The 21,884-nt window shown below is 52.9% G+C and overlaps 1 protein-coding gene across 1 annotated transcript in view; it reads right to left on the minus strand.

Moving 5' to 3' along the window:
- The window catches only part of FHAD1 (forkhead associated phosphopeptide binding domain 1), a 118,019-nt gene that overhangs the window by 46,954 nt on the left and 49,181 nt on the right, over positions 1 to 21,884 (minus strand). The window contains exons 8-15 of the mRNA XM_081308090.1: positions 19,261 to 19,384; positions 16,186 to 16,316; positions 14,046 to 14,135; positions 12,745 to 12,849; positions 7,391 to 7,498; positions 4,535 to 4,618; positions 3,708 to 3,860; positions 2,427 to 2,622 (exon numbers count right to left, since the gene is read on the minus strand). Coding sequence (XP_081164216.1) covers positions 2,427 to 2,622; positions 3,708 to 3,860; positions 4,535 to 4,618; positions 7,391 to 7,498; positions 12,745 to 12,849; positions 14,046 to 14,135; positions 16,186 to 16,316; positions 19,261 to 19,384 — 991 coding nt within the window. The remainder of the gene's footprint in view (positions 1 to 2,426; positions 2,623 to 3,707; positions 3,861 to 4,534; positions 4,619 to 7,390; positions 7,499 to 12,744; positions 12,850 to 14,045; positions 14,136 to 16,185; positions 16,317 to 19,260; positions 19,385 to 21,884) is intronic.

Below are 21,884 nucleotides of genomic sequence, written 5' to 3' on the forward strand. Positions count from 1 at the left end.
CTGGCCTGACAGTTTAACTTTGCCACTACATTTAGTGACAGTAACGTATGGCTAGGTTCATAGACACGGCATCAGTGACTGAAATTGCTTGGAGTGGGAAGGGACAGTGCACAGCTAGGTTGCCCCCCCCCACTGCCACCAGGAGAGAGACGAGGGCCCCTGTTGTGGAAGAACAAGACTGCTCCCCACGTCACCTGTCCTCAGGTGAGCTCAACAGTCAGGTATGGGTAAGAGAACAGTAACCGTGACTGGGAGCTGCTGGGCTGTGGGGAGCACCCCAGTCCCTTGTCCCTCTGCCCTGGCCTTTGACACCCCCCTCCTTTGTGCCACAATGAGGGCAGGCACTTATATAAAATAAATCTTATTTTTGCTTTTGCCTATTTTTTTTCCCCTCAAGAACTTTCCACCACCTTTGGGATGACATGAAGGCATCCCGCTGGGGCCACTGAAGCAGCAAGTGGAAGATCACTCCCGTCTTCTCACTCGTCACTGTGAGAATGTCAGATGCATGTGACCTCCTCGAGAGCAATTTTGCAATCTGAAACGTTGGGGTTCCTCAGGGTTGGCCCTGGGACGTCCCTTCCTGCTAAGCAGCACCTCCCACACCTGCGGCTTTATCCACCCACCCGTGCCCCACTCCTGCCCCATCCCTCCCCTGGACGTTTATCACCCTAGTGTGGCACATGCTCTTCTGCGTCTTGGCATAACCCCTGATGTCTACCTCCAGTGAGGCATCTTGTGACAGTGGACTCCTGGGCACGTCCTCGGATGCCTCACGTCACCTCGTGCTCCTCTGCCCCCTAGCCCTGGGCCCCTCAGCACCCCTAACTCTGGATCTTAGTGGGACAACCACATCTGTCCTTTCCTAAGTGCCAGAAACCTAGAAGCCACACAGACCTCTTTTTCTGTCACTTCCCCTCCAGCCCCACCCTGTCCTGCCACGGAGGCCTCCTGATGGACCTCCTGAGGCTCCTGCATCTTCTCCTTCTCCACATCCGCCCTGCCCACTGCAGCCACCGTCATCTTCGGCAGCCCCTGTCTGGGCTCCTGCTGCTCCAGACTGGCCTCCCTCCACTTGTGACCAAGATGACGCTCTCAACATGCAAAACTGTCCCACGAGTTTCTCGAAACCTCTCATCCTGCTCTTTCGGGATAAAGCTTCTCCCCAGGACCCTGGGGTCTCTGTGCCCGCACAGCCCGTGCCCACCTTGCTCACCAGCCCCTGTCCTTGGCTTCTTAACCCCCACCACCATGCTGTCCGCCCACCCAGAACGCTCTCCCTCCCCTCTACGGCAACGAGTCCTGCGCATCCTGCAGATGCCCCGCCGTCCTTGACCAGCTCAAACCCTGCCCTTCTTCACAGCAATTGCAACCATTCAAATTTTGTTTATTGGAGAGATTTTTCCACGGATGCCTATGCCCTCCCTCCCCCGGAGACTGAAAGCTGTAGGAGGACAAGGATAGCACCTGTTCCCCCCAATATTTTACCATCTATCATTTCAAACATTAAGTTGGAGGAGTTTTTCCATGAACAATCATAACCGTGACCAGCTCCTGCCCCACCACCGTGCGTCTGCCGTGCTCAGGGCCTGGTTATGGTAAACAGGTAATGGACCCGTGGAGGGAAAGAGCTCCCTGCCCTTCCACCCCAGGAGGAGGGAGGGAAGATGAAGAGTCTGTGGAACAATGTTCACCTGGGAGCCATCGAGGAGCAGGAAGACTGGAAGCGACTTCCATGCTCCCACAGGGGACCGGCTGAATAAGAGTTGGCACTTCCCACTCAGGGGATTCCTTGCCACCACCAACTGTCACCAGGGAGGTCTGTGTGCATCCACCCAACAGGGGTTTCCTTAACAATGCAACATTAGTAACAAGACTCAAGCAACATTTGGTGTAATAGGAAACTATTTTTCGTAGAATTAAAATAATAAATGTGTAATGCCTGTTCTGTGCAGGTACCTAGTCTAAGCACTTTACAGAGATCAATCAGTTCATTCCAGTCCTCACAATGACCCCAAGAGGTGGCGGCTCCCTACTATCCCCATTTTGCAGGTGAGGAAACTGGAGCGTGGAGAGGTTATGTAACTTTCCTGGAGTCACACAGCTACTACCAGGAGACACTGCTGTGCAAGTTACAAAATATCACAGGAGTTCCTGCTGGGAGACAGGAGTCGGCATAACTTGGAATCCTCCCAGTTTCCTTTTGCCTCTGTCACGTTTCATTTCTGTGACAATCATGTCTCACTTGTGTATTTTTTTTTTTAAGAAAAATCACTTCCTAAGCCAACTAAGTCTGGAGAAGGGAATATTCGGCCACATGCCTGTGAAGCCATCTCAACAGATGCCCCATCACGGCAGGATTCATCACGACATTTTAAGAATCCCGCAACTAAGGTGAGAAGAAGAAAAAAAAATATCCCAGGAACCTTTTTCGGAGCTGGGTAGCTGGATGCCGAGGTCCTTCAGCAGCTGCTCCGTCTCCTCCAGCCAGGACACTGAGTGGCTCAAGATGTCCAGGGTCACCTTCTGGAGCCCCAGGACAGGTGGATTCATCTGAAGGTGCTGGAGAAGGTCCACCTCCCTTTTCAGGTCGCCGCTGCAGCAAGACATTTTCAAGCAAGCCTGAAAACAGACGAGAAGGTGCGGAGCTCAGACCCTGTGGCAGGGAACAGCACCTTGCCCTTGCCCCAAGGGAGCCAGGGTGCCCTGGCCATCCTGAGTGGCCCCAGTTTTATTCAACGTCATTTCTTTTCTTTTTTTGCAAATTATATTTTTTGCACCCTTTTGAGAGTCTAGGGAACACCCTTTTAGGTACGTGTGACTCCAAAGCCAAATTGCCTTAGACAATTTGGCTGAAAATAGAACCCAATTTGGCTTCTCCTATTTATCACGGTTCCTGCAGACATCAACACACAAGCTGGTCAGAAAGTGTGGCTTCCTGGTTTTTGAAGGAGTGCTGACAAGCAAGCATTCGCACCAACTCCACAAATAGCAGCTGCTGATTCGAAGAGAAAGCACAAGCAGCTGCCTGAGATAAGCTTGGTAGGGCCCTGGGGGCCTGGGCCTCTGTTCCCCGCTCCTCTGGGATCACAGGTGACCAGAGGAAGTAGCTTTCACTGCCGGGCCAAACAAGTAAGTGCGAATAATGGGCAGAAACCTCTTTGGCTTCTTTGGAAATAACAGGGGATTTCCCTCCTCTGCCCCAGGGCCTTCCTGAAGTCAGTACAGTTGTCCCTTGTCCCTTGGTTTCATGGAGGATTGGTTCGAGTTCCCCATTTCCACCTCCACCCCCGTAGAGCCCCCAATCTGAGGATGGTCAAGCCCCTTACATAAAGTGTGTAGTATTTGCATATAACTTCTGTGTATTCCTTAAGTCATTGCTAGATGGCTTGGCATACCTCGTATAATGTAAATGCTGTGTACACAGTTGCCAGCCTTTATCGTTTAGGGTATACTGACAGTGCTCAGCTCAGAGGCATTTCCCCCTGAATATTTTAGCTCTGTGGTCAGCTGAACCCTGGAAGATGCTCGTGTTTTCTTCACCTGGGAGGCATTTTTTGATGTCCCTGGTTTTCTGTTCTCCAAGATGAGAAGAGGTGGGTACAGGGCATTGCTGTCCCCCCCTGTTCCGGAAAGCTGGATAGTTTCCCAAATACGAAGCATACCAATTAGGCAAAGGGGGGCCACGTGGAAAGCATGAGGGGCACCTGGCAGCTGTCCAATGACGCCTTCAGCTTCTCCATGCTCTTCGCCATCTCCTCCTGCTTGGAGTTGTTCAGCTGGGTCTCCTTCTGCACGGTCCACTTTTTCTGCTGGAAGTTCATGTTGTCCTCGGTGACCTGAGTGATCTTCTCTATCAGCTGGTGAGAAAAAGAAAGATGTTGAATGCAGAGTGTCCTCAGGAGAGGGGACCAGAGGATGGCAGCTGGAGACCCCCAGCTCAGCAGGTGGGTCTTAGGGAGAGCACCCATTCTGTCCCTGGGGCTCAGGAACAGAGGTCATTCCTAGGAGCCAAAGGCCTGCACCGTAGCTGCGAGTGTCCCAGATCCTTCTGCATTTGTAGCAGTGACTCGGAACACGGAGCCTGAGGCTGTGGGAGTCAGCGGGTCGGGCTCTCCTGGGCCCCACAGGCGAGGCCCATGGTGTGTTTTCTTACCTGTGCAGTGACCCAGAGGACAGCAAAGGGTCCTGGAAGACTAGCAGGGCAGCCCACCCCCGGACCCCCTCCTCTGGGAGGAAGAAGCCAGGGCACGTAGACTAAGGGGAGGCCGCCCCTCTGTGTGTGTGTGTGGCCGGTGGCTGGACGTGTCCTGCCTGGCTGAACTTGATTCTCATAAGAGCATTTCAAAGGAGTTTAACTGGCTTTTACTTTAAAAAGCCAGGAAATCCCATAAAATCAAAACAAATCTTTATGGTGTAGCGACAGTGTGAAAAATATGTGCCACCAACAAAAACAGAAACATATGCTCCCAGGGCCTGGCGTCCCGATCCCCGAAGAGGAGCGAAGGAGCCCCTGGCGACGGGCCACACTGACCTGCTGGTCCGTGATGGTCTTGTCCTGGCTTGGCTTCGCTCGCCCGTAGGTGGCCTTGATGATCTGGCTTCTGAACTGCTCCAGCTGCGGCACAAAGGGGGCGACAGGTCAGTGGGGCCTTAGGGATGGAGGCAGGGCGGGGGTGCATTTCTGTCCCCGGGTCCGGGGACACAGTCACTTGGGTGGGCCCGCACGCCTAGGGGGTCGTTCCATGGTTTGGGACTCTTCGAGGCGCACCAGAAGCGGCTGTCTGTACCCACAGAAGGAAGGAGAACAGCAGGTTTTAATTACTTTCTGGGCCTGCCTGCCCGACCCAAGCCAGGCACGTGGTCTGCGTGCACATGTGTCTCAAGCCCTAAAAGCGCCACTTGCTGCCAATTTATCCAATGGGAAGTCTGGGGCCGGGAGCGCTCTTCTGTAATTGCTAAGCTGGCACCAGACTGTGAAATAAATATTGAGACTGTCAGCCCAAGTAAATTGTGCAATCAGCAAGGGCGCCTGGGGAGAGGGGAGGCGCTCTCTTCTGCCATTTTGTGCTAACGCCAGAGGCGCCCAGGAGACTCTGTCTGTGGTGTTTATTGCTGAGTCCCTTGAGCCTGGTCCCCTGGCGTGGAGTGGGGACTCGGCAGGCGTTCGCTGGGCACTTGGACCCTGTCAAGGTCAGAGTCCTTGCTTCAGGCCAAGCCGCGGGTGCCCAGGGCCTCCTGCGAGCTGGTGTCTGCAGGCTGAGGTGGCTGGTGCCTCTGCCGACGCTCACAGAACCCAAGCCCAGGGCGCCCTGGAGTCCAGCAGGAGGCCGAGGCAGAGAAGCCCCGCGTCCTCTGGGAATTGACCTACATGGCAGCTCTCGGTCTGCGTTTTTGTCCCCTGGAAAAATGTGGTCATTAAAGACTCTAATGAGAGCCCTGGGGGGACCCAGAGGCCACGGAATCAACTGAAAAGTCAAGAGGTCCCCAGGCCCACGAGTTTACAGCAGAAATCCTAGAAGCCAAGTAGTGAGACGGTAAAGGTCCCACGGACGCCCCGAGGTCCTCCTGCCAGAAGCACATCAGGGGACCTGAGGCACTCCAAGCTGTCCTCTGGTTTTATGACCAAGGGACGGTCCCCGCTCACCCAGGGAGTTGGTTATCAGGAGAAGCCCTGTGAGCAATGGTCCCTAGTGCCATTGGTGGGTGGACTGCCTACAGGAAGGACTGCCCAGGGCAGGGGGCAGAAGCTTCTCCTCCATGGGCTTGGTCCTGAGGTCAGTGGGCTGCGGTGGGTAGAACGCAGACAGGGGCCAGGCCTCAGAGGTGAGAGGCTGGAAGGCCCTGGGCTCACCCTTAGATCTCTGAGTCTGAGCTGGTGGGGTGTTGGATGACCTCTGCCCAGAGCCATGATGAGACGTCAACGCTTGGCCAAGAGGCCTAGTCAGGCCCTGAAGTCCGGCGTGCGTTGGCAGTGCGGGGGCAGGGAAAGTGAGGGGGTTGCCCAGGTGCGCAGGCTGGCAGCCTTCAGCAGGACCCAGGGCGGCGGAGGTGGGTGTGTGTGGATGGGCTCTAGTATTTGCCCAGCGGTCAGCATCTCTGCCTGGTGTGTCCCTCTGAATGTCAGAGTGTGGGACAAAGCTCTGGGCACACTGCTGGGTGGAGACCGGATGTGGCCGTGGCAGGGCTGTGGGCGCTGGGCTGGGTGTGGAGGACCCTGGAGGACTGTGCTTCTCACCCTTTCCAGGCAGGTCACAGGCCTCTGGGAATGTGACAAAGGACTGGTGGGCCCTCGGTCCCAGAAACAGAAAAGCAGGCACATATTGGGGTGTGGATGTGAACGTCACCTCTGGACACGTGAGGTGGGGCCTTGGGGCAGTGACTGGGCCAGGAGGCTCTCACCTCCTCAGTGGGTCGGCCAGTGGGTGGCGTAGACTCAGGAGGAGGGAACTCTGTGGAGGAAGTGGGCCCCTGGGGTGTGCCCTACAAGGGTGTATCTTCCCCCCTTCCTCCCTCTCTGCTTCCCGGCTGCCACGGCTGACAGATTTCCTCCTTCACATCCTTCCGCCATGATGGCCGGCCTCACCTCAGGCCCAAAGCAGTGGAACTGGCCAACCATGAACTGAATCCTCTGAAACCATGAGCCCAATAAGTCTTTCTCCTTCTACGTCCTTTTTGCAGCACTTTGGTCACAGTATTGGAAGACTAGCGCCACACACAGAATGTTCTGGGGGTTCCCTGGAACGCTTGACCTCAGGAGGGACCTCTGTGGAGAAGTGCAGAGGTCTCTGCCCCGGGTGTGTCATATTCCGGGGTTCATGCCCTCTGGTCCTGGGTTCCAGTTTGCCCTCCCTGAGCCTTTGGTGAAGTCTCCTCTGGTGGTCTGGCCCTCACACCTGTGCCCTGTGTATCAAGAGGGCCCCGCCGGCCATCCTGGGCCTGAGCATTGGAGAAATGGTGCCTCCCACCCAGCCGTGTCAGGCCTGCTCACCACCCTGTCCAGCACTGTCTCCATCTTGCATGGACTTTGGACGCTTGGGGTTTACTTTATTCAGAGAAGTGGCGGCTCCTTATGGACACTGAGAAACCTGCTGGGGACTGGTCCAGGCTCGGGGTGAATGTCCTAGAGATACCCTGGGGCCCAGGGGCCTGGGCAGGTGTGGAGCCAGGACTGGCTGCTGGGCCCGAGTCTTGGGTCACTGCTAGAGAGGGGTCTTCCTTCAGGAGAGAGCTCTCCAGCAACAGCCACCCAGAGGAGCGGCCACAGAGGCCACTGGTCCCGAGGCCCACAGGAATCAGGCCACGCCATCTCCTCTCGCCCCTCCTGCCCCCTGGGTGCAGAGGACTGCTGGGAAACGGGCCAGAGATGGGGGCGGAGGAGCACGCCTACCTGACCTACTGCCCTTTCCAAATTGACCTTAATCAGGCTCTCTCTGTTCCCCAATTCTTGCAGCTGAAGCAATTTCTTTCTGGAGTCCTCCTGAAGTTTCTCTTCCACCTGAAAGGGATGAGGAAAGCCTGTGTCTGGGGCTCATGTGGCTCTGATGCACCCTGGGGAGACTGCACTAGGAGGTCTAATGGCCTGCGTCCCTCAGGGGCAGAGGGACAGCTGCAGCCCATGCAGGGGTCACCAGTGAGCACTATCCCCTGGGACCAGGAGCAGGCTCTGTGCCTTGGGCTTCACTGTTTGTCCTACCCCAGACTCCAATCCATCACGGTCCCCGTGACCTCAGGAAAGCCACACCGCTGGTCCATGACTTACGGGTCCTCACCTGTCGGAAGGGGACGGTGGTACAGAGTGCCTTGCGGGGTTACTGCTGGTTAAGGACCGTTAGAAAGCTCTGGCCCTTCGCAAGGGCTGGGCAAGTGTGTCAGGAGTGGTTGTGACTTGTAAGAGGGGGCTGGGGACATCCCTTGTGGCATCACGCTAACATCCTCAGTAACGGGCCCACGGGGGATTGGCCAATGCTACTATTGGGTTTACTTGTAAGTATTCGCCATGAACTTTTAGCACCTTCGCCCGTGGAGACGCTCTGGGGGGCTGGCTGAGCCCTGGCTGGTGGAGAATCGCAGCCGGCGGAGGAGGCACTTGGCTCTCGGCTCCCTTGAGCCGGAGGGGAGCCTGGGAGTGTTCGATGCTGCCCTCTGCTGGCCGTCAGGGGACCCTGCAGCCTCTCTGTCCAGTTTTGAATAGTAAGTGTCTGCTTTTTTGAGCACCTGCGGTGGCACAGGGCCCTGGCACTACTCAGACAGGAGGCAAATGTTAAGTGAAAGGATTTGTGCTGAAGCAACTTTGCAAACCATCCATCAGGAAGCTGGAGGCGGGGACAGAGGCACCTGCCTGAGGGCGGGGGCAAGGGACGCCGTCCTGACTTTTGTGTCACAGGCATCGAGGCCATGCCCGGCCTTGGAGGTGCTGTGGGCCCCTCATCTTAGCCCCAAACCCAGGGCCATCCTCAGCTGCCACCCTGCTCCAGCTCTACCTCTCAGTGTCCCCAAGCCTGTCTGTGCTGTCCCCCATGTCACTAACAGAGCCACAGAACATCAGTGCATTCGGTCAGCAGAGATTTACTGTGTTCCTGTCCTTTACCTGGCCTCAGGCCAGGCACTGAGAACCTCCCTCCTGCAAGAAGTGGCTTCCCAGCCTCTGCATTTCCTTCCAGCATGTTCTTTTTTTTTTTAGAATTTTTTTTAATATATATATATTTTTTTAGTTCTCGGCGGACACAACATCTTTGTTGGTATGTGGTGCTGAGGATCGAACCTGGGCCGCACGCATGCCAGGCGAGCGCGCTACCGCTTGAGCCACATCCCCAGCCCTCCAGCATGTTCTTCACTGTGCTGTGAGGGCCCACCAGGCTGAGAGCAGCCCTGTCTGGGAGGACTGTCTTCTAGGTGCAGGTGGCTGGGTCTGTGCCATCTGACTGTCTGGCCACTGAGCATGTGACATGTGTTTTGGGCATACTGGGGTTTAAATACCCTTCTTGATCAGAGGAGGTATTGCATTTAGAATTTTATTTAAAAATAAATGCAATTTTATTTACAAATAGGACTATGGAGGAATTGAATTATAAACTTCATTTAATTTCAGTCTCAATAGTTTACCACAGAAACTGGAGTCAGACGGACCTGGCTCCTGGTCCTGCTCTGCCCCTTACTGACTGCGTGGCTTTGGGCCACTTCACTGTGGGTCATCTCATCCCTTGCTCCCTCGTTCATACGACAGACAGATACTTCCTAGGTCACAGAGCTGGTGTGAAGATGAGAAGAGAGAAGTGTTTGGCATGGTGCCGAGGACATGGGACATCGGAGCTGTCATTTCCACCATTATAATTAATCACAAATGTGATCACGTCAATCCTCGTTCAAAGGCCTTCTGAAGCTTTTCACTCCAAATGCCCAGCTCCAGAATGAGATTCTGGAAGCCAAAGACTCAAGAAACCCAGAGAATTCCAAGTAAGGCAAATAAAACATGAATCCACACCTAGAAAAACTACACAAAACTGCTGTAAGTCGAAGGAAAAGAAATCTTAAAAACATCCCAAGATTACACAAAGGCATGTGTTTTAGGTTTATAAAAGCTCACTTCTATATAGGGACAATGGGAGCCAGGAGACGGGAGAATGACGCATCTGAAGAGAGCAACTGCCAACATAGACTCAAATCTCAGTCAAAATATCTTCCAAGGTTGGAGGGTAAAATAGATGTTTTCTCTTTCTCTCTCTCTCTCTCTCTCTCTCACACACACACACACACACACACACACACACATGCACTTGCAGATGCCTAAGAGAATTTGTCACCAGCAGAGCAGTACTGAAGGGAAACACTACAGGACACTCTTTAAGCAGAAGAAAAACTGTCCCACATGAGCCATCTGACATGTAGAGAAGGCACAGCTAATGCACAGATTTGAACATGGACTCTACAAAAACACTGACAATGTCTTTTGGGGTTTCACATGTAGAGGGAAGTATAGAAAATGCTGACAGTGGATATGAATCTGCATGGTGTCACTGTCTAAGGCCATTATGTCATCAAGGAGGCAGATTCGTCAGGGAATACTGGGTTTGGCAAGTTGAAAGTGAACGCTGCGATTCTTCGAATAACCTCTAAAGAACAGTAAAGGAAGAAAACACTCAGTAAGTATCCAGATTTTGCTGGGGTATCTTACTGTTACTAAAAGAAGAGGGGAGGGGATGAAAAATTTCTAAGTTCATGTAGGGGAAAAAATGAAATAATAAAACCCTATCAGCTCACAGGAGGCAAGAGTGGAGAGAAAAACATCATAGTGTAAGTGGTACAACTGGCACTGAGCAAGACAATAAATTTAAATGCAATATACCACGCGATTACATTATACATAAATGCACTCACAGACGAAGATTGCCAAACTGGGTTTTGTAAAAAAAAAAAAAAAAAAAAAAAAACTATACGCTTTTAACAAGAGATATATCTAAATTTTAAGAATGATCAATTGAAAAAGTGAAAATAAATATTTATGAAACTCTAACAAAAAGAAATCCAGTGTAGCTGATGGAGCCATATTAATGACACAGTGAACTTTAATGGAAAAACACTACTAGAGAGAGATAAAGAGAGTCATCTCATGATGATCAAAAGGTTCATCAAACAGAAAGTATTAAAATGACAAATCCATATGCACCTAGTAATACAGACTCAAAATATATAAAGCAAAAATTGACAGCATTAAAAAAAGAAATAGACAAATCCACAATAATGATGTGATTTAAAATTATGCCACTCTCTCAATGACTAACAGACCTATAGACAACAATATCAATAAGAGAATTTCAGTTTTGAACATCATTGGTAACCTTGATTTAATAAACATATAGAATATAGAATACTGTACCCAATGAATGCAGAATGCACGTTTTTTCAAGGACATACGTGCAACCAATATTGACCACATGAAGGTTATAAAGCAAGTCTTAATATGGAAAGTTTGAACTCACAGAGGATATTCTCTGACCATCATTTTTTTTAAAAGAGAGAGTGAGAGAGGAGAGAGAGAGAGAGAGAGAGAGAGAGAGAGAGAGAGAGAATTTTTAATATTTATTTTTTAGTTCTCGGCGGACACAACATCTTTGTTGGTATGTGGTGCTGAGGATCGAACCCGGGCCGCACGCATGCCAGGCGAGCGCTCTACCGCTTGAGCCACATCCCCAGCCCCCGCATAATTAAGCTAGAAATCAAGAGCAAAAAGGTAATCATAAAAAAATCTTCATATGCTTAGAAATTAGGAAACAACCTCAAGATAACACAAGTCAAAGAAGATATCACAATGGGAATTGGAAAAATACTTTGATTTGAATAATAATAAAAAATGTTATATACTAAAACTTGTGGAATGCAGTCAAAGCCTTGCTTTGAGGAAAATTCATAGCTCAGAGAAAAGCCAGTGGTTTAATAGCTTTTCATATGTTTCTAATTTCTAAAATTCTTTTTGAAATTATTTTCGTCTGGATTTCTTCTTTTCTGGCTAAGTTCTACAAATATGATTTTATTCATCAAAAAGTTTTTCTGATTCCTATCAAATTCTTACCAAGCATAGCTTTGCCCTTGTATATTTTATTCTATGGCCCTCATTTCTACCAAGTCTATATTTTCCCAAGATTATACTTTGCACATCTAAACTTTTTTGATAATACTTTGTTCTTTTCTCAATATTTAGTGAATATCAAACTTTACTCTGTGTTTTTCACTGTTGGTTTTATTCTGTGTTGTTTCTATTTACATGTACTCAACTTTGCAAGTTTTAGTATCATTGAGATGAGATTTTCAGACTGCTTCCTGTCTAGTATGTATTCTAGCTTGTGAAATTTTAATGTTTTAGCATTAAAACTTTATGCACCTAGTAATACAGACTCAAAATATAGAAAGCAAAAATTGACAGCATTAAAAAAAGAAATAGACAAATCCACGATAATGATGTGATTTAAAAATATGCCACTCTCTCAATGACTAACAGTTATCTTAAGTAAAAACTGGAGAAAACACTGGGGTATTTGTTTTCATTTCTCAGATCATCCTTGAGCAAAATCCTCTCAGAATTTTCCTGTCATTTGATTTTGTTCTTAAAATGTTCTTGGTTTTCTCAGTGACAACTGTCTTCTCATCAAATAAAGTAGATGATTCAGGTGGAGAGTTATTTCCAGTTTAGGTTTTTTAAAAACATGTGTGATCCATAAGCCTGCTCTAACCCTGTCCAAGGTGGTCGCTCCCCATTGTGATCGCCAGGTCTAAAGCAGTGGAGAGCTCCCTGTCATGGTGGAAGTGTCCTCCACCCGTGCAGTCTAGGACCGTGGCACCAGCCAGGGGAGCTGTCGATGTGGGTGGTGAAGCTGGGAAACTGAGTCGTTTGATTCACTTTTAGTTGACTTAAAATTCAAATGGCTCTGTGTGTCTGGGGTGCTCTGGGGCAGAGGGCACGAGTCTAGAGTGTGCCAGGAAGGTTTTCTCTGTGAGGAGCAACGTGAAATCCAGGAGGACCTAGAGGTGGGGGTAGTTTTGGAGGATAGGCTGGAGCAGTGGTCACACAGGGAGTGTGGGAGTCAGAGCTGGGTTCGAGTCCTGCCATGTCTAGCTCCTGGGTGAACCGGGAGCTTCTCTACCTCTGTGTGTCTCATCTGGAAAGAGGGGCCAATACCAGCGTCCACCACACGGGGTCGCTGTGAGGAGCACCTGGCCTGAGTGCGCCCACTGTCCTCGGCCACCTACCTTGCTCTTTTCCCGCAGAGTCTTATAGATCATGCTCTGCTCAGAACAGTTCTTCCTCAGCTCCTCTCTCAGCATCTTCATTTCTTTCTCCATGTCTTGGATTTGCTGAAAGAGTTCCAACCACAGAGGGGTCAGCTCACCCTCTGCCTGAAGGTCCGAGCCCGGGGACTCCTTTCACTGGGCCCACCGAGGGGCCAAGCCTGCTGGGTTAGCTTGCTTCATCCCTTCTCTGGGTCAAAGTGCCAGGTCTGCAGGCAAAGTGGGCTTTATTTTCAGTGAATATATTAAAAGAGATGCATGATGGTGCTGGGGCTGTGGCTCCGCGGTAGAGCGCTCGCCTAGCACATCTGAGGCCCTGGGTTTGATCCTCAGCATCATATAAAAATTAAAAAATAAAATAAAGGAATTGTGTCCAACTACAACTAAAAATAAATGTTAAAACAAAGAGAAGATGCGTGAAGGAAAATAGTTTGTTTCTCTTGGCAATTGGCAGAGATGTCCAGGGGGACAATAGAGACACCTGGCGACTCATTTGAATCCTGTCTCTGGGGCAGGGGTTCTAAATGTCTCCGTTGGTCCATTGTCGTTCTACACAATGGCGGGGCTCATCCTGACAAGTGCCTGGAATATAAATGGGGTCTGTTTTTGAGATTGGTCCAAATAAAGGCCAACTGGAGGAACAGAACAATGAAAAATTTCTTCCTTCTTTCTTTCTCTGTTTGAGGCAGAGCCGTGTCCCTGGCATGGAGAGGAGCAAGTGTCCTGTGTTCAGGTGCTGTGCTCACCAGCAAATGGGCTGGGGAGGCGCCAGGGGGTGTGGGAGGTGCAGGGAACAGACATTTTAATAATGTTCTTTTTTACAGGTGCCTTCTATATAAGGCAAAGTGTAACTTTTTGTTTTGTTTTTATGAATTGGTATAAAATTGATGTATTTAATCAAAATACCTAAGGAAGGAGTCTGTGGCCCCAACACTGCCCGTGGCTGTCAGAGTGGGGATCGCAGGTCCAGGGCTGGGAACTGGAATGAACTTCCAGCGGCCGTGTGGGGCCACCTGGCTGGCCTCCTGTGCCCGCGCCTGTCCCCGCCCTCCCCAGGGCAAACCATAGGGAGGTAAAGCCAACTGCTCAGAGAATCCTGGGACAGTGTTTTCCGTGGTTTCCTTGCCCATCTCTTTGCTGGGCTGGAGCAGCTGACACACAGCCCTGGGCCCTGGGCTGTGATGGACCCAGGACCCCCCAGAACCCAAAGGTCCAAGTCTAGCCCTTCTGGGTGCACCCCCGGATGAGGAAGCTCGACTCACGCTTTTGCAGTGTTTTAACTCTCTCTCTTGGGCTTCTCTGTGCTCCTTCTGGGAACTTTCCTTTTTTAGCTCTTCATTCAGTGCCGAGCACTGTGGAGAAAGGGGACAGCAGAGAAGGAGGCCAGTCATGGGTGCAGAGGCACACGCCTGACCTCCGATGGCTCTGGAGGCTGAAGCAGGAGGATCACAAGTTTGAGGCCAGCCTCAGCAATTAGCAAGGCCCTGAGCAACTTATAGAGACCCTGTCTCAAAATAAAAAAGGGCTGGGGATGTGGCTCCGTGGTTAAGCACCCCTGGGTTCAATCCCCAGTACCAAAAAAAAAAAAAAAAAGAAAAGAAGAAAGAGGCCAGTTCTGGCCACGTGGGGCGCTTGCGGCTCCCAGGGCCCTTGTCTGCCCTGAAAGCCTGCGTTTCCTGCTATTCTAATCCAGTGCCTGAGGAAGAGTGGCTAAGCTCTTTTTAAAAAGCCAGAAATCCAAATCACAAGAAAAATCCAGCTTTGGGAAGCTGGGTTCAGAAATGCACGTGGATGCCCTGAGGGGCCACCGCTGGGCTGGACGCTCTTAGCTGTGGCTTAGATGTGTCTCAGCGCTTGGTGGGGGCAGCATTTGGAAGCAGGCTGTGGAGCAGAAGGGAGCAGCGCCTTCTTTCTGACCGGCCATTCTGCGTGAGGAGGGCACCGCAGGCGGGGCCTGGACCAATCAGCCAAACTGAAGGTGAAGGACGTCCTGCGCCATGTTCTCAGCATCAGTGGTGGAAGGAAGGAGGGAGGGAGGGAGGGAGGGAAGAAAGAAGAAAGAAAAAGAAATGTGTCCAGCAACAGAGGGTGCTCGTCACAGTGTGCGCTCGCTGGAGAACCTTCCGGAGCTCTTAAGACCAGTGGCAAAATGTGGAAAAACGGGAGGTGTTTCAGGTTCACAGGCACATGCATGATGTGAATTCACTATAAAATTCAGGTAACTTAGAAACAAGATGGAGAGAAGATACACTAAAATATTAATATATCTTTTTACTATTATCTACTCCGTTTTTTCTAAAATGAACACACATGACAAGCATCAAGATCCTAATGTCTTTTGTCACAAGGAGCCCGGTGCTAAGGGCAGGCTTGGGCTAGAGAGCTCTGAAAGGGGAGATGGGGACAAAAGTCACCCAGATGCCCTCAGGAGGCAGAAGAGCCCAGGGGGTCTGCCTCCCTGCTCCCTTCACCCTGATCCATCCCCCCAGTCCATCTGCTCAGGAAGAAGGGCTGCAGAGGGCTGGCGGGGCAGGCTCACAGCCTTGCTTCTCAGCTGTGTTTTGTCTCCCCCATTTCCCCATGAGGCAACGGAGGCTGCGCCAGTTCTAATAAAGCCATCCCGGATCGGAGCCTGGCCTGCTGCCAAGCCCCTGCTCTCCCGTCCCCAGCTCCAAGCTGGCTGCTGGACATGGCATTGAACAGAACCGGGCAGGTCTGGTCCCGCCTTGGCGCCCACACAGAGGGGCCCCATGGATTCTGCAGCCTGGGAATCTGCTGGCCACCCGAGGTGAGCGCTCCCAGGCTTCACCTTGGCTTTCCAAAGTCAACAAGAAACGCAGAGATCATACCCTCACGGACCTGGACTCTCCAGCCAGGACTGGACAAAATCCAGAGTCAAAATCACCCTCGAATGTTCTGACCTTGCCCCCAGATGGCTTCACCTAGAGGAATCCTCACCTGCATGGACGCCAAGGTGGAGGCGAGGCCCACGGGCGCCCTCTGCACACTGCGGGACGGGACACTACTCTGCTTTGATCCTGTGCGTCAAATCCCAGATTTCCTCGCCATGGAACCACATGCTAATAGGTGCGCTCGTTTCAGGGTTAAGCCAACTAGTTTCTAAGGGGCGCTGGGAACGCGGCTGGATTAGAATTCCCGTCTGGCTCATGCTGACCTACTTGCCCACAATTCTGTGGAAAGCTGCAGAGAACTCGGCCACCTCTTTTAGTCTTCGTTGGCGGAAACGATTTTATGTCTGGGAGCAGCCCGTGGCCACCTCCTCATGTCCTTGGGCGCTGACCCAACCCCCCATGCAGAGAGAAGGCAGCGAAATTTAAAGCCAGGGCCCAGGCGAGAGGGAGCGTGTCCGGGACCCCGCCAGCGGCTCTGGCTGCCACTCACCCTGGAGTTCAGGGCTTCGAGCTGGTGCTCCTTCTCCTTGTTCTGACTCCTCAGCTGATTCACCTCCTCCTTCAGCTGTTGAACTTGCTCAGTCCTCACCAAGATGTCTTGCTGCAAAGATGTCACCATTCCTGTAGAAAAAAGGTCAAACAAGCAATAAGGACAGCGGCCACTGCCATCGCCGTAGGCCAAGCTGAGGACGACCCTGGCACTGGGCAGGAGTCTCTGCCAAGGACTCAGAAGCCGAAATGGGCTGAGATGGTGTCCATTGAGCATCACTGAAGGTCTCGGGGGCCATCCGACAGCGTGGATGTCCCTGGGAGGCAGGAACCACGTGTGAGGGCCCTCGTGGGCATAGCCACACCCTGGGCCTGGGGTGCAAAGGCCCAGGGGAGGGAGGGGCTGAGAGAGACCAGGAGACCGGCTGGGGTCAAAGGGTGCATCTTGGCGGCTGTGATGGGTGGGGGCACTCAGTCACTCTGGTCCGAAACCTGCCTCTACCACCTCCTGGCCCAGGGGTCCTGACTGGGCTACCTTGACCCCCAGGCAGCTGTCTGTAGGTTTGTCAGGGTGGAATGAGATAATGGGGCTAAAGGACACGGGGAGTGGCCGACAGTGCTGGTACCCAGGATCGTGATGGTGGAGCGGCTGACAGTGCTTACCCGTGATCATTTGTAGCGGCAGCCAATGTTCCCTCCCTCCTAGGATTCATGCCCTTGATCTGTCCCTCCCAGCCTGAGTAAGGTGACACAGTGTGTAACCAATCTAGTATCCCGCGAGTGGTGGGATGTGGCTTCTCGGGCTGGGCTGTAAAAGGTGAGTGGCTTCCTCTTGCTGTCTCCTGGATCACTTGCTCTGGGGAAAGTAGCTGCTGTGCTGACAGCCACATGGATCATTCTGGAAGGGGACCTTTGGGTGAGGAGACAGCAGCTCCTGCCCACGTTGAGACCACAGCCTCGTGAGACCCCCAGCCGGAGCTGCATCACCCCGATTCCTGAGCCCCGAGCCCCGATGAGGTAACACGGGTTATTCTGCCCACTCTTTCTCTGGACTAACTCAGAACCCATACACTATTATGTCTCCACATTGAAGGAAAATGGGAGAAGCCTCGTGAGTGCGCTGCTGTTGGGTCGTCCCAGATGGCTCTTTCCTTGGAAGGACATTTGTCCCAGCTTTGTTAGTAGAGATCATTCAAACAGGTCTCTGCGATGAGGAACGATGTGATCCAGAATTTAATTTTAAAAATGAGCTTTGTCGGGGGACCCAGTAAGTGACTCAGAGACGGGCTGGTCCCTCAGGGCCTGCCTGCAAGCTTGCAGGTGGGACTGGGAGGCCTTTAGTCTGGACCTGATTTGGCCTCACGACTGAGACGGCCCCTTTTGAGTCTCCAGCTGATGCTCCGTGTATCCTGGACGTCGGGAAGGTGGACCGTTCTCAGGCCTCACAGGCACATGTCCGTCAGGGCCGACTCCTGGGGACTTCAGGGGACCCTCTGCAGATCCAGGGCTCTCCCTGGGTGGTCTCCTTCCTGGCACTCTGCCAGCAAACTCCAGCTGTGCCGGCTTCTCCGACCCCGTCACTTCAGCTCAGGAGACCCTGGCTCTGCCTGGGCTCCTCTCCTGGCTGTGGTCTGTCCCCACTTGAGGGGCAGGCTGGGCTCACCTTGCTTGTCCCCGTCTGTGTAGGATCACTGTCATCTGCTTCATGGGGTCTGAGCTGTATTTTCTGATTGGGATTTTTTTTTAATTGTTTCAGGAAGGAGAGTCAATCTAGTTCCTGTCACTGCATCCTCCATCAGCCCTCTTATCATGGACGGTGAGATCTGTGGTCTGCTGTGCTGGCCTCCGTCCGCCTGGGTCCCTGAGTGGCTACCATTAATGAAGCCCCCAGGATGGGCCCAAGGCAGAAGTGGGAGATGAGCCTGCCTATGGTAAGCCACTGAGACCTTGGGACTGTTGTTACTGCAGCACAACCTAGCCTGGCTCTTCTTACCCCAGAGTGCGCCTTTGAAACCCCTGGAAGCCTGACGGACATATGACAGACAGACAGAGGCAGGGCCCAGGGAGCGCCTCCTCCAGACTACAGGATGCACCCAGCAGGTGTCAGAGGACATTTCCCACGAGGGAGAGCCAGAGGCCTGGAGGAGGAACTGTGGAATGAGATGCAGGACAGGCCAGCCCGGGGCTCAGCCCTCAGGTCCATGGGACCAGGATTCATGTTTGGCTTGGGGTACAGCTAGGGATGTGTTTCCTGCTGTGTCCAGGGTCCTTTAAGGCCATTCCCTGCTTTCTCACCCGTGGATGAGATCACAAAAAGCTGCACTTGGGTCCCAAAACAGAGCTGGGAGCCATGGGGGAGTGGTACCAGGCATGTCCTCTACTGAATACGCGTGGCCCGGGCCCAGCCACACCGCCGCAGACCCTGGGCCGTCCTGCTCCTGCCCTCTCTGCCCTCCAGCACCACGTCGCCTCCTTTGCAGCCTGGCTCTCCCTGGAGTGGGCTGGTTAAGGTCTCGCTCTCCCCCAAATGTCAGCCCTGCAAGTACAGTGATCACAGCCGACACTCAGGGCTTTCTGCCCAGCGCCAGAGCAGCACTGGCCCCGCAGGCGCTCAGCACATGTGTGGAATGAGCGAGCAAGTGGGTCCACTCAGCCGCGCTGCGCCCAGCAGAGAGGGCCAGGGACCCCTGGGACACCCTGGTCCTTCCTGCCTCTGCTGTCAGTGAGCACAACGTTTTCACTGTGCCCAAGGGCACAGGGCAGAAGGGTCCAGAGGCCCTGCCTTAAAGCCATGACCTCACTTCCTCCACTTTCTACTTTGCATTCACAAAACACAGGTTCGGGGACCCACATGGTGTCCTGCGTTCTCCCTGCTGAGGTCAGGGCTCAGCGGGCCTCTGCCGGAGGGATCACATTTGCTCAGACACTGACCGTGGGCTGCCTGAGCTGGCTGCTCCAGGAGCTGGCTGGCAAGAAGACCTCTCTGGGGACAAGCTGTGACTCTCAGTTGTGCAAGGGCTGGGGATGCCCCGCTGCCTGCCCAGGGCACTCTGACCGCAACCCCCAGGGGGCTCACCTGCCGTGATGGTGTGGTTCCTCTTTAAGTTCTCACCCTCGTTCTTCAGGGATGTGATTTCGGAGTTCCGCTCGGACAGCGTCTTACACAGCATCTGGCTGTAGCCTTTCTGAAGGACTTCGATCTGCGGAGGAGGCGGCACACACGTCAGAGGGCGCAGCCCAGGTCCAAGACACTGGGGTTTCCCCGAAGCTGGACGGGATTCCCGTCGCTCGGGGGTGCAGGGTGTCGGGGAAGCCAGGCATTTTAGCTTTGATGCGTGGAAGGGAGAGGGAGGCCGGCTCCTGCAGTGACCGCAGCGTCATACGTGGCCAACACACGGTCTTGTCTCGGTGCCCACAAAGGGCTCAGGCCCAGCTGCCACAGGGGAGGGAGCCTCCTGAACATGGGTGCCCGTGCCCTCTGGGCTCTCAGCACAGGCTGGATGGGGGGGGAGCTCCGGAGAGGGGGGTGGGTGATAAAGTCAGTTCCCTGCAGGGACAAGAAAGCAGGAGAGAGGCAGAGGAAAGAGGATCTTGGAGAATGGGATCCCCCCGAAGATACTGAAGCTCCAGGCTAGAGTGTATTTTTATTTTATTTTGTCAGCCTGGTGTTTGGAAACCCCCATCGCCTGTGCGCACGGGAGACACCCCCACACTCTGCTGCACCCCCAGCTCCCTCCACTCTCTCTCATTGGCCAACCCCAAGGAGCTGTTCTGAACCCAAGCAATTCTTTTATTTTAAGGAATGAGCGCAGGTCAAACTCAGGTTAACACATTAAACCATCCATTGTGGGAAGAAGAACTCAGGTGCACTCCTTGATTGAGTCAGAGAAGGAGAACACTCAGGAGAGGCTTCTCAGTGAAAGCCCAGCTCCTGGAGACAGGGGCGCCCTCTGCAGAGCCCTCCCGTGCCGCGGGGCCCTCCCAGCTGCCTTCTAATAAGTCAGCTACTGGAGTCCCACCTCTGTCACTCTGTCCTTTGGGCGTGTGGGACAAGAACCCCTCAGGGCTCACACAACCCTCTTACGACAATGCAGGCTCGTGTCCGGGACACTCCTGAGCTCCGAGGCCCCTGGCACACACTGCACCTTTGGCAGAGCCTCCTGGAGGGTGCTGCGTCCTCTTTCCGTTTTCCAAGTGAGCAACGGGGACGTGAGGGGTGGGTCGCTTGCTGGGGTGCCCACAGCCCGACAGGGTGAGTTCTGGCTCAGAGCTAGTCTTCAGGTGTGGGCCCGAGGGCTTGCTGTCTTCTCCATGCCCCCAGGACCCAGCATTGAGGGCTGGGGGCCAGAAAGCACAGCTCGGGCTGGGCCACCTTCTGTCCTGATGCGGCCACTTTCAGGCTGCGTGGACATAGGGCGGACGCCGAGTCCCGGCTCGTTGGCTCCTTCTGTACAGCTGCAATGGTCGCGATCCCACGGGACTGTCAAAAGCATGGTGACAAGTGAGTACCTGTGAAAGTCCCCAAGAGCTCGCGGGGGTTAGCTATGGTTACTCCACGGTGCGATTGCTTCCGCCTCTGGTCTGTCTTGAGGAAGGAAGGTGGATGGACAAGATTTTGCGTGCCTTTGTTAGCCTTGTATTGACTCCCTTCAACACCAGCGTGATTGCTGTGTAAAAATCCCTGATATTCACCGCGGGGTGTCAGGGCCTGGCTTACAGAGGGTTAGGAAGGCTCAGGGAATGCCGCGAGGGTGTGCCACGACTGGCCACCAGATGGCGCTCACAGCCCTCGTTCCGGGCTTCTCCCTGGAAGCCCGAGGTCATCCATCGCTGGTGGCAGACTGGCAGTCTATATGGATCCTTTCTGCACCACGGTGGTTTGGATCTACGACTCCTGGGGAAGCTGCACTTTCTTTTTCTATGGGGCATCTGAGACACCGGAGAAGGGGTGTCTGCCAGAAGGGGGAGAATGAGCTGCTCTACTCCCCACCATCCCCGGGGTACACGTTAGCACGTTTGTGCTTTGAAAATGTCAAATGAAAAAAAAATCCATCTCTCTGTTCTCTGTGAGGGAAATGCAACTGTCCCATTAAAGATACTTGGGATTTTAAAACAGAAGTGCTTCTAGATCTCTAGATCTTCTGTGTGCAGGATACTGCAGGCACTACGCAGAGAGGAGCTCACAGATGGATGGGGAAGGATGTCCCTTAAAGAGCTCAGTGCTGTCTGGCTCCTACGATATTTCAACCTAAGTAGCAGAGCTGTCGGATTTCAGGTTGCAGGGAAACTCCAAATAGTTTTCAAGCCTCTTTATCACTTTGATTACAAAATAAATATCCATATTGTCTCTAATTGGCAGAAATCCCAAGATGTTGATGGCCCATTATGCTGTGTAATGGAACGGCATCGGATTGTAGGAGAGCTCATGGTGCTGGGAAGAGCAGTTGCTTTGAGGTAACAACCCGCCTGCTGACTCGCCCAGGTGGCTCCGACCGCCAGGTGGCATGGTCTAGGGGTGTGTAGCAGCTACAAGGCCTTTGAGAGCAAATCACTGTGCGCGTGCTCTCGGGGGCTGGGGAGAATGTGTGAGTGATCAGAATAATAGATCATAATCACCATAATAGATCAAACTGCCACGTGGTTTATGCTTCTGGCTGAATGTTCTGCTGGCAATAGAATGTTTAAGAGCTTAAAATGTGC

This window comes from Spermophilus citellus (assembly GCF_964194105.1).
Source record: "Spermophilus citellus genome assembly, chromosome: 9".
Taxonomy (NCBI): domain Eukaryota; kingdom Metazoa; phylum Chordata; class Mammalia; order Rodentia; family Sciuridae; genus Spermophilus; species Spermophilus citellus.